The 12,451-nt window shown below is 47.1% G+C and overlaps 2 protein-coding genes across 7 annotated transcripts in view; one reads left to right on the top strand and one right to left on the bottom strand.

The window, feature by feature from the left end:
* The first annotated feature begins 316 nt into the window (after nucleotides 1-316).
* Nucleotides 317-4,886, top strand: LOC108148280 (transcription factor castor). 2 transcript variants are annotated; one of them, XM_017275241.2, is made up of 5 exons: nucleotides 317-822; nucleotides 1,150-1,421; nucleotides 2,131-2,821; nucleotides 3,472-3,905; nucleotides 3,975-4,886. In XM_017275241.2, exons 1-5 carry the CDS (start codon nucleotides 510-512, stop codon nucleotides 4,386-4,388), a joined length of 2,124 nt encoding a protein of 707 aa, XP_017130730.1. In that variant the 5' UTR covers nucleotides 317-509; the 3' UTR covers nucleotides 4,389-4,886. The 2 variants fall into 2 exon arrangements, with proteins under 2 accessions (XP_017130730.1, XP_017130729.1); XM_017275240.2 differs by having other exon boundaries at nucleotides 317-1,421.
* Nucleotides 4,887-5,060: 174 nt separating this feature from the next.
* Nucleotides 5,061-12,451, bottom strand: part of LOC108148279 (TBC1 domain family member 4) — a 29,127-nt gene continuing 21,736 nt past the window's right edge. For 3 of the 5 annotated variants that reach the window (XM_017275235.2, XM_017275237.2, XM_041709635.1), the window contains 7 exons: nucleotides 11,513-12,240; nucleotides 11,236-11,430; nucleotides 9,792-10,679; nucleotides 9,171-9,313; nucleotides 8,507-9,099; nucleotides 7,872-8,441; nucleotides 5,061-7,033 (listed from right to left, as the gene is read on the bottom strand). In XM_017275235.2, coding sequence (XP_017130724.1) covers nucleotides 5,996-7,033; nucleotides 7,872-8,441; nucleotides 8,507-9,099; nucleotides 9,171-9,313; nucleotides 9,792-10,679; nucleotides 11,236-11,430; nucleotides 11,513-12,240 — 4,155 coding nt within the window. In that variant the 3' untranslated portion in view covers nucleotides 5,061-5,995. The remainder of the gene's footprint in view (nucleotides 7,034-7,871; nucleotides 8,442-8,506; nucleotides 9,100-9,170; nucleotides 9,314-9,791; nucleotides 10,680-11,235; nucleotides 11,431-11,512; nucleotides 12,241-12,451) is intronic. The other 2 variants (XM_017275236.2, XM_017275238.2) reach the window with 1 other exon arrangement.

Raw genomic sequence — 12,451 nt, 5'->3', positions numbered from 1 at the left:
TTCTAGATAAATTTACATGAACGCTGGCATTTTATTGGTCGAGAAAAAGCGAACGAAAAAAAAAACGGAAACCAGACGAAAACAAGCTGAGTTTTCCCAGAGCATTTTCCGGCGAAGGGTCGCTAAAAAACTAGGGGTTGAAAGTCGTGCCACCACCACATCCGATTTTTCGGTTAGTTCGTTTTTTAAGAGAGCCTCGGAGCGAGCGAGATCGGTTTTTTAAGAGAGGCGAGAGGGTTGCAGCTGAAACTTGGATTTGCGCAATTTTTGCTATATTAGCTGGCGGCCGCGGAAGAGTTGAAACAGTTTGAGCCTCGCAGCCGAACTTTGAGGATCGCTGAGACGCCGTGCAAGAAAAGTCGATCGAAGTGGAGATACTCGTGCTGTGTTCTGTTTTCTGTGCTGTGACCCACTTAAAATCTGCAAGAAATCTTGAAGAATTTTCTAATATCAAAAAATATATATCTTTGTGCTGTGTCGAAAAGTGTCCAGAAAAGTGCTTTAACAAAATGTCCAACCAAATGGAGTTTATTATGCAACTTTACATGATGAACTTGATGAAGCAGCAGCAGCAACAGCAGCAGCAGCAGCAGCAGCAGCAACTGCAACTGCAGCAGCCGCTGGCTGGATACACATACACCCAGAACGAGGATATCACGAGCAGCACTTGCCTGCAGCAGCAACACGAGCAGCAGCAACATCAGCCACAACAGCAATCGCATCTGCAACAGCCACAGCAAGATCCTCACAAGACAAGAACGCACAAACGCATTAGCTCGCAAAACACCAACTGTAGTAGTAGCCGTAGTTGTAGTCCCAATAGTAATTTGATTGCTTTTCAACCACAACAATATACAGGCGCTACAGCAGCAACACCACCCACACCTAACCACAACACACACAATTTGGTGGGCCAAATGTTGCTCAACACCCTGCCGCCGCTAACGCAGTACATGTTGCAGCAACAGCAACAGCAGCAACAGCAGCAGCAGCAGCAGCATTTGCTGACCACCTCCAATCTCCTACTAACACCCACCCACACCCCCAGTTCGCTGGGAAAGCCGGAACCGCCGCAACATCAGTTGCTGCTGGGCCAATTCGCCAGCTCCGAACAGTTTACCACAAATAATTTTCTACAATCCTCCACAGTGACATCAACGCCAATCGAGAAGTCAGCCACGCCAGCAACTGAGGCAGGACCAACTGCAGCAGGAGCCACCGCCGGCGACCTTTCGGCGGTCACAGTCAAGTTTGAGCAGGACTCCGTCGACGACGAGGACGACGACAAGCCGCTGTCCAGCCTCAACAGCTGCAGCTCCTCGGGCCACAGTCACACCAATGCCAGTTCCGAGAAGCTGCTGCTCCTGTCGGGCGTCCATCCGCTGGAGTCAACCACCGACAGCCTTGACTCACCCAGCATGGTAAGTGATCCTTTTAAAAATGTTCTAATGTGGGGTACTTCTTAGGAATTTCTTGAAAAAGTCAAGTCCATTTTGCAAAATTTAAAAGTTACCACAACCTACAAAGTAATCTCTTGAAAATTATCAATCTTATTGATCTAGGTTTTGTTTTTTTTTTATTTATTTGTCTAACATGTTCCTAAGGCAAATACAGAGCACAATTCTTTTTTGTAATTAAAAAAAAAAATCTTAAAATTAGTGGTAAATATCAATATAATTATAAAACATTTATTTAATCGCTCTAGCTTTTACGGCATTTTCTAACAAATAAGCCATTAAATAACAAGTATTACTTAAGCTAATCAAACGCTGAAATATTTAAAAACTTTCCAATTTTGAAAGCTTTATTTTGTTCCAATATTTTGTAATTAATTTTTTTTTTTTTTGGGGAATATCCCACGCTCTGTTGATGTAATTTGAGAATAATACATAAATGAAACAACTCGTGATTTATAAACTTTGAGTGTGAGAGTAAACAGAAAGATCGCGATTCCAGGGAAAACAAACAGCTGTGTCGGCAACGCGTGGGTTCCCTTGGTGGCTCGATCGTCGGCCAGCTGTGGGCACCAGGCAGTCTGAGATGATGGGGCTCACAGATCCACTGAACATCCCCACCCCAAGTATACATATGTTATATAGACGTTCCTACCCTCTTGCCCACTCTTTGCAGTACACGCCCGTCAAGCAGCCAGCGGACTCGTCGTACAACATCACGCCCGTCGAAAGCGAACTGACCCCCAACACGCCCCTTCAGCAGACCCAGACCACCTCCCTTCTGACCCCACCCTCCAGCGAGCAGAGCAAGAGCATGGTGAGCCTTTCGGCGGCCAGCGGCCTGGACGCCCTGCTCCAGAGCGAGGAGATCCTAAAGAATTTGCGCAAGATGTCCTCCTACCTGGAGTGCGAGAACAGCCTGTGCCGGCAGGAGAACCTGCGGGAGCACTTCCACTGCCACGAGGAGCCCTGCCAGGGCAAGATCCTGAGCAAGAAGGACGACATCATCCGGCACCTGAAGTGGCACAAGAAGCGCAAGGAGAGCCTCAAGCTGGGCTTCGCCCGCTTCTCCTCCTCCGACGACTGTGCCCCCGCCTACGGAGAGGGCTGCGCCTACAACTGGAAGCAGACTCACTACCACTGCGTCTACGAGCACTGTCCCAAGGTCTATGTGAGCACCAGCGACGTCCAGATGCATGCCAACTTCCACCGCAAGGACTCCGAGATCGTCAACGAGGGCTTCCGGCGCTTCCGGGCCCACGAGAACTGCCGCATCGAGGATTGCCCCTTCTTCGGCAAGAAGATCTCGCACTATCACTGCTGTCGCGAGGGCTGCAATCACACCTTCAAGAACAAGGCTGATATGGGTAAGTCCAATGCTTGGCGTAAAACTGTAGAAATAATCTGTTAGCAATATGAAATAAGCAGTATTAAAACATGTAAATGTTTTAAATCACTTATGCTCAGTGTTGGGCTGTAACTAGATACCTGTACCTATGTACAACTTTTTGGTACCTTATACCTTACTTAGGTGGAAAAATATATTAGGCTAGGTGAGATATAATACCTAGGTAAAGATTTGTATTTATCTTAAGATTATGCTCTTTTACGTAATTAGGTTCTTACATTTTTGTATTTATTTCTGTTTTTAAATTAACTTGATACCACTAAATTCAACTTTGCAAGTTCGTAATTAAACTGCAACTTCGAGAAGAACCCATTAAGCCCAAAATGATAAAACTACGAAAGAAATTAATTGGAAAATGTCTTTTTTGTACCTTTTTTGTAACTTTTATCATAATAATATACTTACAAATTTGTGTACCCTTTACCTTACCCAAAAACAAGTACACAAGTTTGTGCTTTCAAAGCATTCTTTATCCCTAACTTTTTTAAAACAAAACAAAACAAAACAAAAGTTATACTTAAATATTACCAGTTTCTTAAATTTTTTTAATATAATTATCAAATTAAAAATGATAAATTTAGAACTAACATTAATTTACCTTACTTACAGACAAACACAAGACTTATCATCTGAAAGACCACCAGCTGAAGATGGATGGCTTCAAGAAGATCCTGAAGACCGAGGTGTGTCCTTTCGAGGCCTGCAAGTTCTCCACCGTCTGCAACCACATCCACTGCGTCCGCGAGGGCTGCGACTACATTCTGCACTCCAGCAGCCAGATGATCAGCCACAAGAGGAAACACGATCGTCAGGATGGGGAGCAGGCCTACCAGCAGTTCAAGGTCAAACAGGATGTGGAGGAGTCCTCGCTGGATGCCACGTCCCAGCAGCAACAGCAGCAGCAGCAGCAGCAGCAGCCCATCAGCGTTGGCCAACCCCAAGTCAGCAACTCTGTTTGTGGCAGCAACGCCTCCACTCCGCTCTCCTCCCTCTCCGCCGAGCACTTTCTGGCCCGGAAACGCGGCAGGCCGCCCAAGAAAATTGTAAGTTTTATTTGCTTAATAATATTCTCTGAAACTAAATTTGTATATCCCTTTCCCTTGCCATTACAGCAACTGCCCGCCGATGTCCAGCAGCCGGATGCCAAGCGCCTCAAGGTCGAGGATGACACCAGCAATCCCGCCTTGCACCTGCCCCAAAACCAGATCCCGTCCCAGCCCGCAGCCCCTGTCCATCCGCTGACCAATGGTCTGTTTCCTGGCCTGCTGCCCGTTGCCACTGCTCCTGGAGTGGATGCCACGGCCCCCAACTTCCAGCTCACCCACCTGATGGCCCTGTTTCAGCTGCAGAATCCGCTCTTCTACCAGAACCTCTATCCCGCCATGACCCAAAACCCCTCGATGCTGGGAAATCTGGCGGCGCTTAGTGCCGCTTCGGCAGCAGCGGCGGCGGCAGCGGCGGCCAATGGAGCAGCAATCCAGCAGCCCAAGTCGGAGTTTAGCTTTAAGCCGGAGTTTAAGGAGTAGAAGGGATGCATGTCCTCGCGATAGTTTTAGATTAGTTAGTTGGACCAACGGACACTGTACATACGGGCTAAAAGCAGGTTCCCCTTTCCTTGGGTTGCATTTTTTTTGGGTGTTGAGGCAGAACCAGGACATGGCATCTTTCCCTCCACAAAAACCAACTCAGCCGCATTTTGATAAACCCTAAGTCTCTGCTCAAAGTGCAGCTGAATTGGCTTTTGCAAATTACCATCCCCTAGCTTAGATTCTTCGAGTGCCACATTAATTTTTAAAATTTTCAGCCATTTTTAATAAAAACGAGAAGAATTTCTTGAATTTTAGTTTGACTAAAACTGTGATGTTTTCATTAGGCTAGCCGCTTTGAATTGGTAGGAGACTTGAGTTGTCAATAATGTACTTTATAGGCATTAAATTGTATGTGATATAACAATAATATAAGGCTAATTGTTGTCGCTTTATAAAATAAGAGGATGCTATTTTAATAAAATACTAGAAACTTTAGTTAATTCAGCTTTTTTCCGAAATAAGAGATACATTTTACCTGAATAAATTATAAGATCTGTCAGCATTGAATATTTAAAATGCTTGCGTTTTTTAATGTGCAATTTTTGGGGTTTAACAAAAATCGAATATCAAAATTACATACCTTCTATCCGCATATAAAACAAACATAAGTTTTGATTAAATAATTTTTGACTTTATTACTGTTTTCATGTAATCGTTTGTTTGTTTTAATCATATTCTAACACAAATCAGCTACACAAACTCCGGACGTTCGATAAAAACCGTCCAGCTAAGCGATACATAAGTACTTAACACAGAAGCAATTATTATTTTCTTTGCTTGTGTATTCATTTTTCATAAACGTATGTAATATGTAAACAATCAATACAATCCAAGTACCATAATGATAATGAAAGAGATTTCAGAAAGTTGTATCCTACTCAAGAACAATGTACAAGCAAGGAATCATCGGAATTGTTTTATACATTGGGTATCTGACTTTAGTTTCATTGCAAAGTAAAACCCTGGGAGAAATGTACACATATAATTAAATTAAGAATAACATTAAGAACTAATGATCTATAACTAAAGAAACACGAAAATCAACAAGTAAGTTACTAAGTAAATTCGTTAAGTATTAGGTCAATAAAAGGGAAGGGCGAAAAACTAAACAAACTACAGACTCATGAATGCTTCTTTTGATTTTGCGTTTGTTTTTTTGCGAGTTGCCTTAGGTTATAAGCTTCGATTTTGATGCGGTAGCCAAATTTATAAAAACTTGAAAAAGCATTATCCAATTTATTCCTATAAGCATATTTGTATATAGTTGTATAATATTTGGGGCATCAGTTTATAACGATTGCGTAACTTTCCGATCAATATATATGGCAACATTTTGTGCGCACATCGACTATGTGTAGACGACACACTTTGAAAACGAAGAGGTTGCAGTTTGCATCTTGTGTTGGGTTTGGGTTAATCGTATCTAAATCGCAACAGAAGAGGTTATGAGTAGCGTTGGGTTTTTGTAAGCTGCCTGCCCATCTGCCTGGCGGGCCCTAGTCGCGATAGAATCCGCGCAGCAGTTTCCCGATGAATCAGAACCGTTAGCTGCGACCGGTGGTCGCCGTGGCCGCCGGCGGTGCCAGCTCCACGGGCACGGGAGCCACCCGCACGACGGACTCCGTGCTGGACTGAACTCCCAGCGGAATGGCCCGCATGTGATGCACCGGACGTATGGACTTGAGCTGCGTGGTGCCCTTGAAGCGCACGTTGACATCGCCACCGACCATGCTGAGCGGATGCATGGCCTGCGGCTCCTCCACCTCCTCCCGTGGCATGGCGGCCATTGTTGTCGCCGGCGGCTGTTCCTCCATCTGGTGGGCAGACGGCGCCGTAGTGATGGCCACGCCATAGCTCTGACGCTGGGCCAGCGGCGAGAGGGCCGGCGGCGTGGTGCGGTAGCCCATGCGACTGAATATACTACCGCCGCTGCTGTTGCTAGCCGTGCTGGGCGGGCTAAGGGGCGTGCCCACGCCCGAGTCCACCTCCAGCGGGCTCTTGATATTCGCCACGAACTTGTCCACGTGCTCGGGCAGCTTCAGTTCATCCAGCTTCACTTGCATGACGGTCCGGGCGCTGGCATTGTCCAACAGGCGATTGGGTCGCGACGGCGGCGTCGGGGACACCGACTCGCTGCCACTCGGCGACTGGCCGTTGAGGCGTTGCTGCTGCAGCTGCTGTTGCTGCTGCTGTTGCTGCTGCTGCTGACGCAACTGCTCAAAAAAAGGTGTCTTCTCCTTCTTCTGCTTTTGTGGCGAACCAAGTTCGTCTCTTTCGGTCAGCTCTTCGAGCACCTTGAGTGGAAACCCCAAGTGACTGTTGACGGAAACGGACTTGCCGATCTTGCGCTCGGCAAAGATGGGTTTGCGACGCTGCCGCTCCAGGTCGTCCAGCTGCTGCAGCATGCGCCTCACCTCGTTCGGCAGCTCCAGGTCGGGATTGTGTTCCACCAGTTGGCCGACGTACCGACCCAGGGTCTGGATGGTCAGCTCCAGCGACTGCACCTGCGATTGCAGCGTTGTTATCTGAGCCTGCTGCGAGGAGCGGGTGGTCTCCAGCTGAGCAATCGAGGATTGAGCAAACTGCGGAAGAGAAAAAAGGTATTTAGTGGGTATATTATGGATTATGCTTGAGTATACTCGAAGAGCCCTTAGGCTCTACTTTAGCAAAACCGTTTGAGTTAATAAACTCACAAAAATTTTCGATTCAAATAGCTCAGCTCCCAGCTTTTTACGATAACCTATTCGATTCAATTAAAATAAAAGGCTCATTGAAACCATATGCTCATGGAATAATGGGATCGAGTAGCTCAATCTTTCGATCGGAACTCGAGAATTTCACGCTGGAAAATCTGATCCAAAAAATTAGGGTTTTCATTAGAATGATAGACATAGACATTGTCTTCTTAAAAATAGTTCAAAAAAATTTCGGAATATTCTCTAGATTATTAATGTTGTGTGTGTGAAATTTTTAGCTGAAAAACGTCAAATACTAAAAAAAAAAAAATGGGCCAATAGTCATTATTTGCAAAATATATAATCGTTAAGAATTTGGAATTGGCAAACATTCCAATCTTTAAAATACTTTAATCTTAATCTTTGGCTGAAGAATTCGCGTGGATTCCCAAAAAATTAAACTCTTTTTAATACATATTTAAATAATTTTAAAGAAGCATATAAAGCTGAATGATAATTTGCCTGACCAGAAATATTTTACATGATCTGTTTAAACTGTTTTTGTTTGAGTAAAGTAAGCTTGAATTAATAGTTTGTTTTGTTAATGGAGTAAATGGAATCATAGCTCCTAAAAGGAGTTGTACCTCGACAATTCCATAGCCTATGACTCCAAGGTCCTGAATAAACAAAAACGATTCTGAACTCATAGTCAATGTTGACCAAATGATCGTCCTTTAAGGCTCACCTGCAATTGCTGCTCGAGGTGCTGGTTCTGTGTCTTTTCCCTGTTCAACATTTCTAGGTGATGGTTGGTGGTGGTGATCTCCTCCTGCAGCACGTTGTACTCCACATTGTACTCGGCCAGCTGCTTGCCGATGTCCATGGCGAAGACCAGCTTCATTATCTGCTCCATGCAGCTGGGCTCTATTTTGGGCACCACGGTCTTCAGGTAGTCCATGATCTCCTCGAAGTTATCCTTGGCCAGGAGTTGCTGCTTGTGCACTGATAGCAACGCAATGGCAAACTTGAAGATCACATCGGAGGATTCCAGGAAGAGCAGGTCAAAAACGCGGGCCACGAATCCCAACGGGAACTGTGAGCTGAAAACGGTGAGGATCCAGGGAGCCGCATACAAAGTGGGCGACACATCGTTCTGATCGAGCCACACATACAGGTCGGGCAAGTGATCTTTGACCAATCGGGAGAGCTGGTACAGCTGCAACTGAAACTTTTTCATGTCGGGCAGGTATTTTGTGCGCATGTTCCGGCGGAACATAAGGTGTTTCAGCAGCTGAAACGCATTGGCCTCATCGCACTGAAAAACACAAACACAAAGATTAGTCAACGATCATAAAGCATTGCGTTCAAAGGGGAACCCACATGCAGAAGTAAAACGCCGCAGATGAAGCCCAAACCCTGGCAGTATCCCAACTCCGGATCGAGAATGGAGTAGGCCTTCAGCAGGTTGAACAGCGATAGCTGACCCAATCCGAGGGGATCCTTATAGAACTGGTGGTTGGGGAACGTCCTGCCCAGATCGATGAAGATCGCATGCTGATGCTCGGTAAGGTGCTTCAGCAGCGTGTGATACGGCGTATTGAAGTTGGGGAATCGCTTTGTGTCCACCGGAGCCGTGTTCATGGAATGCTGCTCGCCCAGGAAGGTCCACACGTCGCCGCGCTTCGAACGCGGCACTCCAGTGCGGATGGCGTGACCCAGCACCTTGGGATCCTTCTTGTTGCCAATCTGCGTGGAGTTGCGCTCGATAATCTGCTCCCAGCGCTCGATCAGCTGCTTGTCGCAGGGCACAATCTCCTCGTAGTCCAGTTTGATGCGCTTCAGCTCGTTCTCGTTCTGGCGTGCCTGCAGCATGGCGTTCTCCGTCTCCATGCGGTTTAGCATGATGGTCTGCCGGATGGCAGTGCGCCACAGTTCCCTCAGCTCCGACGCATCCCGCTTGCCCCGTTTGACAGCTGTTATTTGAAATTCAATTGTTGATCAATATCCCCCTAAAATGAAGGGCAAAGGACTAAGGACTACTTACGTTTGCGCATGGGCGACAGAAACTCGGTGGGAACCTCACTGTCCAGACCCTTCGAAGGTGTCACCACACTATTAAGTATCGCCTGGCGCCAGGAGCCCTGGTGGGTTTCCGCCTCTTTGGGACTGTTGCCCACCTTGATGAATCTAATTGAAGGAAATAATGTTAGTTAAAACATGAAGAAATAATTAGGAAATAAATAAACCTTACAGTTGAGTGATTCGACTGTTAGATACTCTTTACTAAGCTAATCAATTTTAACTACAGCACAGGCTGAGAGCAAGCAGCAATACCGCCCACCGCTAATGTAATGTAACGTAATGACGTCATAATTAAAAATTGTCTAATAACTTCTACAATAATGGTTCGATTTGGAACATTTTTGATGTGTCGGTAGATATTTACCAATTACACATATACAACCCAAAAGCTGGCCTCTACCATGTCTCGAAGACACATGACAGTATTTTGTGATTTGTGGGCGTTAGAGTGGGCGAGGCCATTATCAAAATATCTGATCTTTCCCAAATACCAAGACATGGCTAAATCTACTCAGCTATTGACTTTAATCAATCATATAAACACCCCAATATACCCATCTACTCGTCTTTCGCCGTAACTTACATGTCCATCATGGGGCTCTTCAGCTGCTCAGCTGTGGGCTTGCTGCTGGGACTGGCACCCACCGTATTCGAGCGCGACCGAAAGCCTTCGGGTGGTGATTGAGTGCCCAGGGGCTCGGCGGATCCCTCCCTGATGTCCCTTAAATTGTGCGGTGGCACTGCGATATCGTCCTTGGAGGGTTTGCGTTTGAGAAGGTTGTCGAAGGAGTTGGTCAGCGAGCGCTTGGCCTTCATGAAGATGGTGCTGCCGCCGAGATACTGGTTAAGGAACTCCGACCGATTCTCGGCGGTGTCGTGAACATGCCTCTGCTGCCTGGACTCGCAGTGTGCCCGGAGGAGCATCATGAGGAACTGGTTCTGCTCGGCCACCGGTGAGTTGGTCTTCTCCGAGCCACAGAACTTGGCCCACACGATCTCCTGCTCGTCGTCACTGAGCGTTTCGATGCGGCGCAGAATGAGGGCCTGGGTCTTCTTCTCGGAGAGTCCCTCGACATCCGTGCAGAGCTTGTGGTACCACAACATCGGGCAGTGCTCGCAGCTGAATATCTGCGTCTCCTGTTTTTTCTTTTGCTCCGCGCAGGTGTCGAATGCCTGGGCAATGGCCGCCACAATGTCATCGCACACGTGCTCCGACTGGCACTTGAACACGTAGCCAATGTAGCCGTCGTTATTCAACTCCCGGCAGATGATGCCAAAGTGATCCAGCGACTTCTGGCCATGCACACAGCTGGCCACATCCTTGAAGTCCTTGTAGAGCAGCACCTGCTTGCGATCCGGCGAGATCAGGCGGAGATCGCATCGTCCCACGAGAAAGACCATCGTCCGGTTCTGCTCCACAAACGGCGGAATGCAGCCCTGCGACGCGGACCGATCCCTCAGCTTGGGTATGCTGAAAATGGATTCGTTAATAGATGGATTGCAATGCAATTGGGTAATTCAATCAAGATCTTTGTGCTTCGGGCGGTGACATGCGACTATATAAAAATATGCAGGCAATGGGTGCTACTGGGCAAGCGAAACAAACGAAAAATCTATCAACTATCGAAGGCTGAAAAGTGTTACTATTTTGGCATTCATCTTCTCGAGGATCTTATTCGTATTGGTTTCAGATTATGTCAGAATTAATAGGTATGCAAGGCTTAAAAGAGTTTTAATGTTAATAATTGATTAAATTATATCAAATATTCAATTCTGAACAGTTCTTAAAAACAGTTTTTTTACAAAGTCCTCTAAATTCTTGTTATTCGCTTTAATTCATAATAATATTTTTATAGAGATATAAAAATATATGTTAAATAACATGTTTATAACAAATGTTAATCATGCACTATAGCTGGTAAAGATCTCAATAAGTATGAAAGCCTTTGAAACATTTGTGAGCAAAAACAAAAGTAACGAAAACGAACTAATCATGCGACGGGTTTGCTGGCCTTGCTGCCACTTACTTCTCCATCGCATAACTGGGATGCAGCTGACTAGGGCCAGCAGAAGCGGAAGTGGCACCCCCACTTCCATTTCCATTCCCTGTCCCAGAGGCCACGGCCACGCCCTGTTCTCTGGGCGGCGTGGGCTGTTTGTTTACAATGACATTGGTCGCCTCCAGTTGGCTATTCGATGCCGATGGCTCAGAGCCGTCGGAGCTTTTGGGGTTTGCGGCAAGATGGCAAAAAATTGTTGGTCGAAATGTCAGGGGAAAAGGTGGTCGAACAACTGAATACTTACTGCTCCTTGTGGCCCAGCTCGATTTGACTCTGACCTCGCAACAGAGGCCGCTTCTCGGGGGATTTGGTCTCCTTGTTGCCCTCCAGGGGTTGCGGTGCAGCCCCCTCCTCGGCGCCTGTCAGTTGCAGCTGCACCAGGGGCTTGGCCTGTGCATCCGGCTCCTCCTCATCCTCCTCCTTGAGGTCGTGGCTCTTGAGGGAACTGCCGGGCTTCGCCTCGATGCCCACGCCCCCCTCGCTGCTGAGCGACATCTTGCGGTTCTGAAGGAGACGCAGACGCTGGGCATCGTACGCTTTGAACTTGGGCAGGGCGTCGTCGATGAAGGTGTTGGGCACCCGCTTCTGGGAGACCCGGATCTTGCCCACGTACATCACCTCGAAGAAGTGCGTGTGGTTTGGCGAGATGTCCGCCAGCAGTGAGAGATTGCTCTGGGCCGACGTGGACGTGGGAATGTTCACCGTGCCCGAGGAACTGCTCAGGCCATGGGTATAGGACTTGGAGGCCTTCATCTTGGAGCTAACGGGATTGGGGCTTGTGTCGTGCTGGGCACTGCGCATCGCTTCGCTCATTTTCAGATTCGTGGCGGGCGTGGCATGGATACCATTCAATGCCCCGTTCGAGGAGCCGTGGCCGCCACCTCCGCCGCCGATCAGCGTTTGCGGAATGCTGCCCACGGAACCGCCAAGCGTGTGGGCCGGATCCCGCATCTGGTGCATCAGCTCGGCCATCTGCAAAAGATTCGCAAAAAGAAGACAATAGGTCATTCAGGCACTAATTTTTGTTTCTGTCTGGGATTTGAAAGGAAAGTTAAGAACGTGCAGTCAGTACAAGAGCAAAATTCATGGCCTCCCAATTTGATGGATGACTTGATGTCCTTTGGTTTTATTCCGCATCCGCATCCGCATCCCGTCTATCCCTTATTTCTTCCCCGCTTTAGGT

Source organism: Drosophila elegans, unplaced genomic scaffold (assembly GCF_018152505.1).
Source record: "Drosophila elegans isolate 14027-0461.03 unplaced genomic scaffold, ASM1815250v1 contig_476, whole genome shotgun sequence".
In the NCBI taxonomy this organism is placed as follows: Eukaryota; Metazoa; Arthropoda; class Insecta; order Diptera; family Drosophilidae; genus Drosophila; species Drosophila elegans.
The sequence above is the reverse complement of the archived record's forward strand: the minus strand, read 5'-3'. Positions and strand labels throughout refer to the sequence as shown.

Coding starts and splice junctions, on each gene's coding strand:
- LOC108148280 (XM_017275240.2), top strand. CDS start 510: ATGTCCAACCAAATGGAGTTTATTATGCAACTTTACATGATGAACTTG. Junction 1,422..2,130: donor GCCTTGACTCACCCAGCATG/GTAAGTGATCCT, acceptor CACTCTTTGCAG/TACACGCCCGTCAAGCAGCC. Junction 3,906..3,974: donor GCAGGCCGCCCAAGAAAATT/GTAAGTTTTATT, acceptor TTGCCATTACAG/CAACTGCCCGCCGATGTCCA.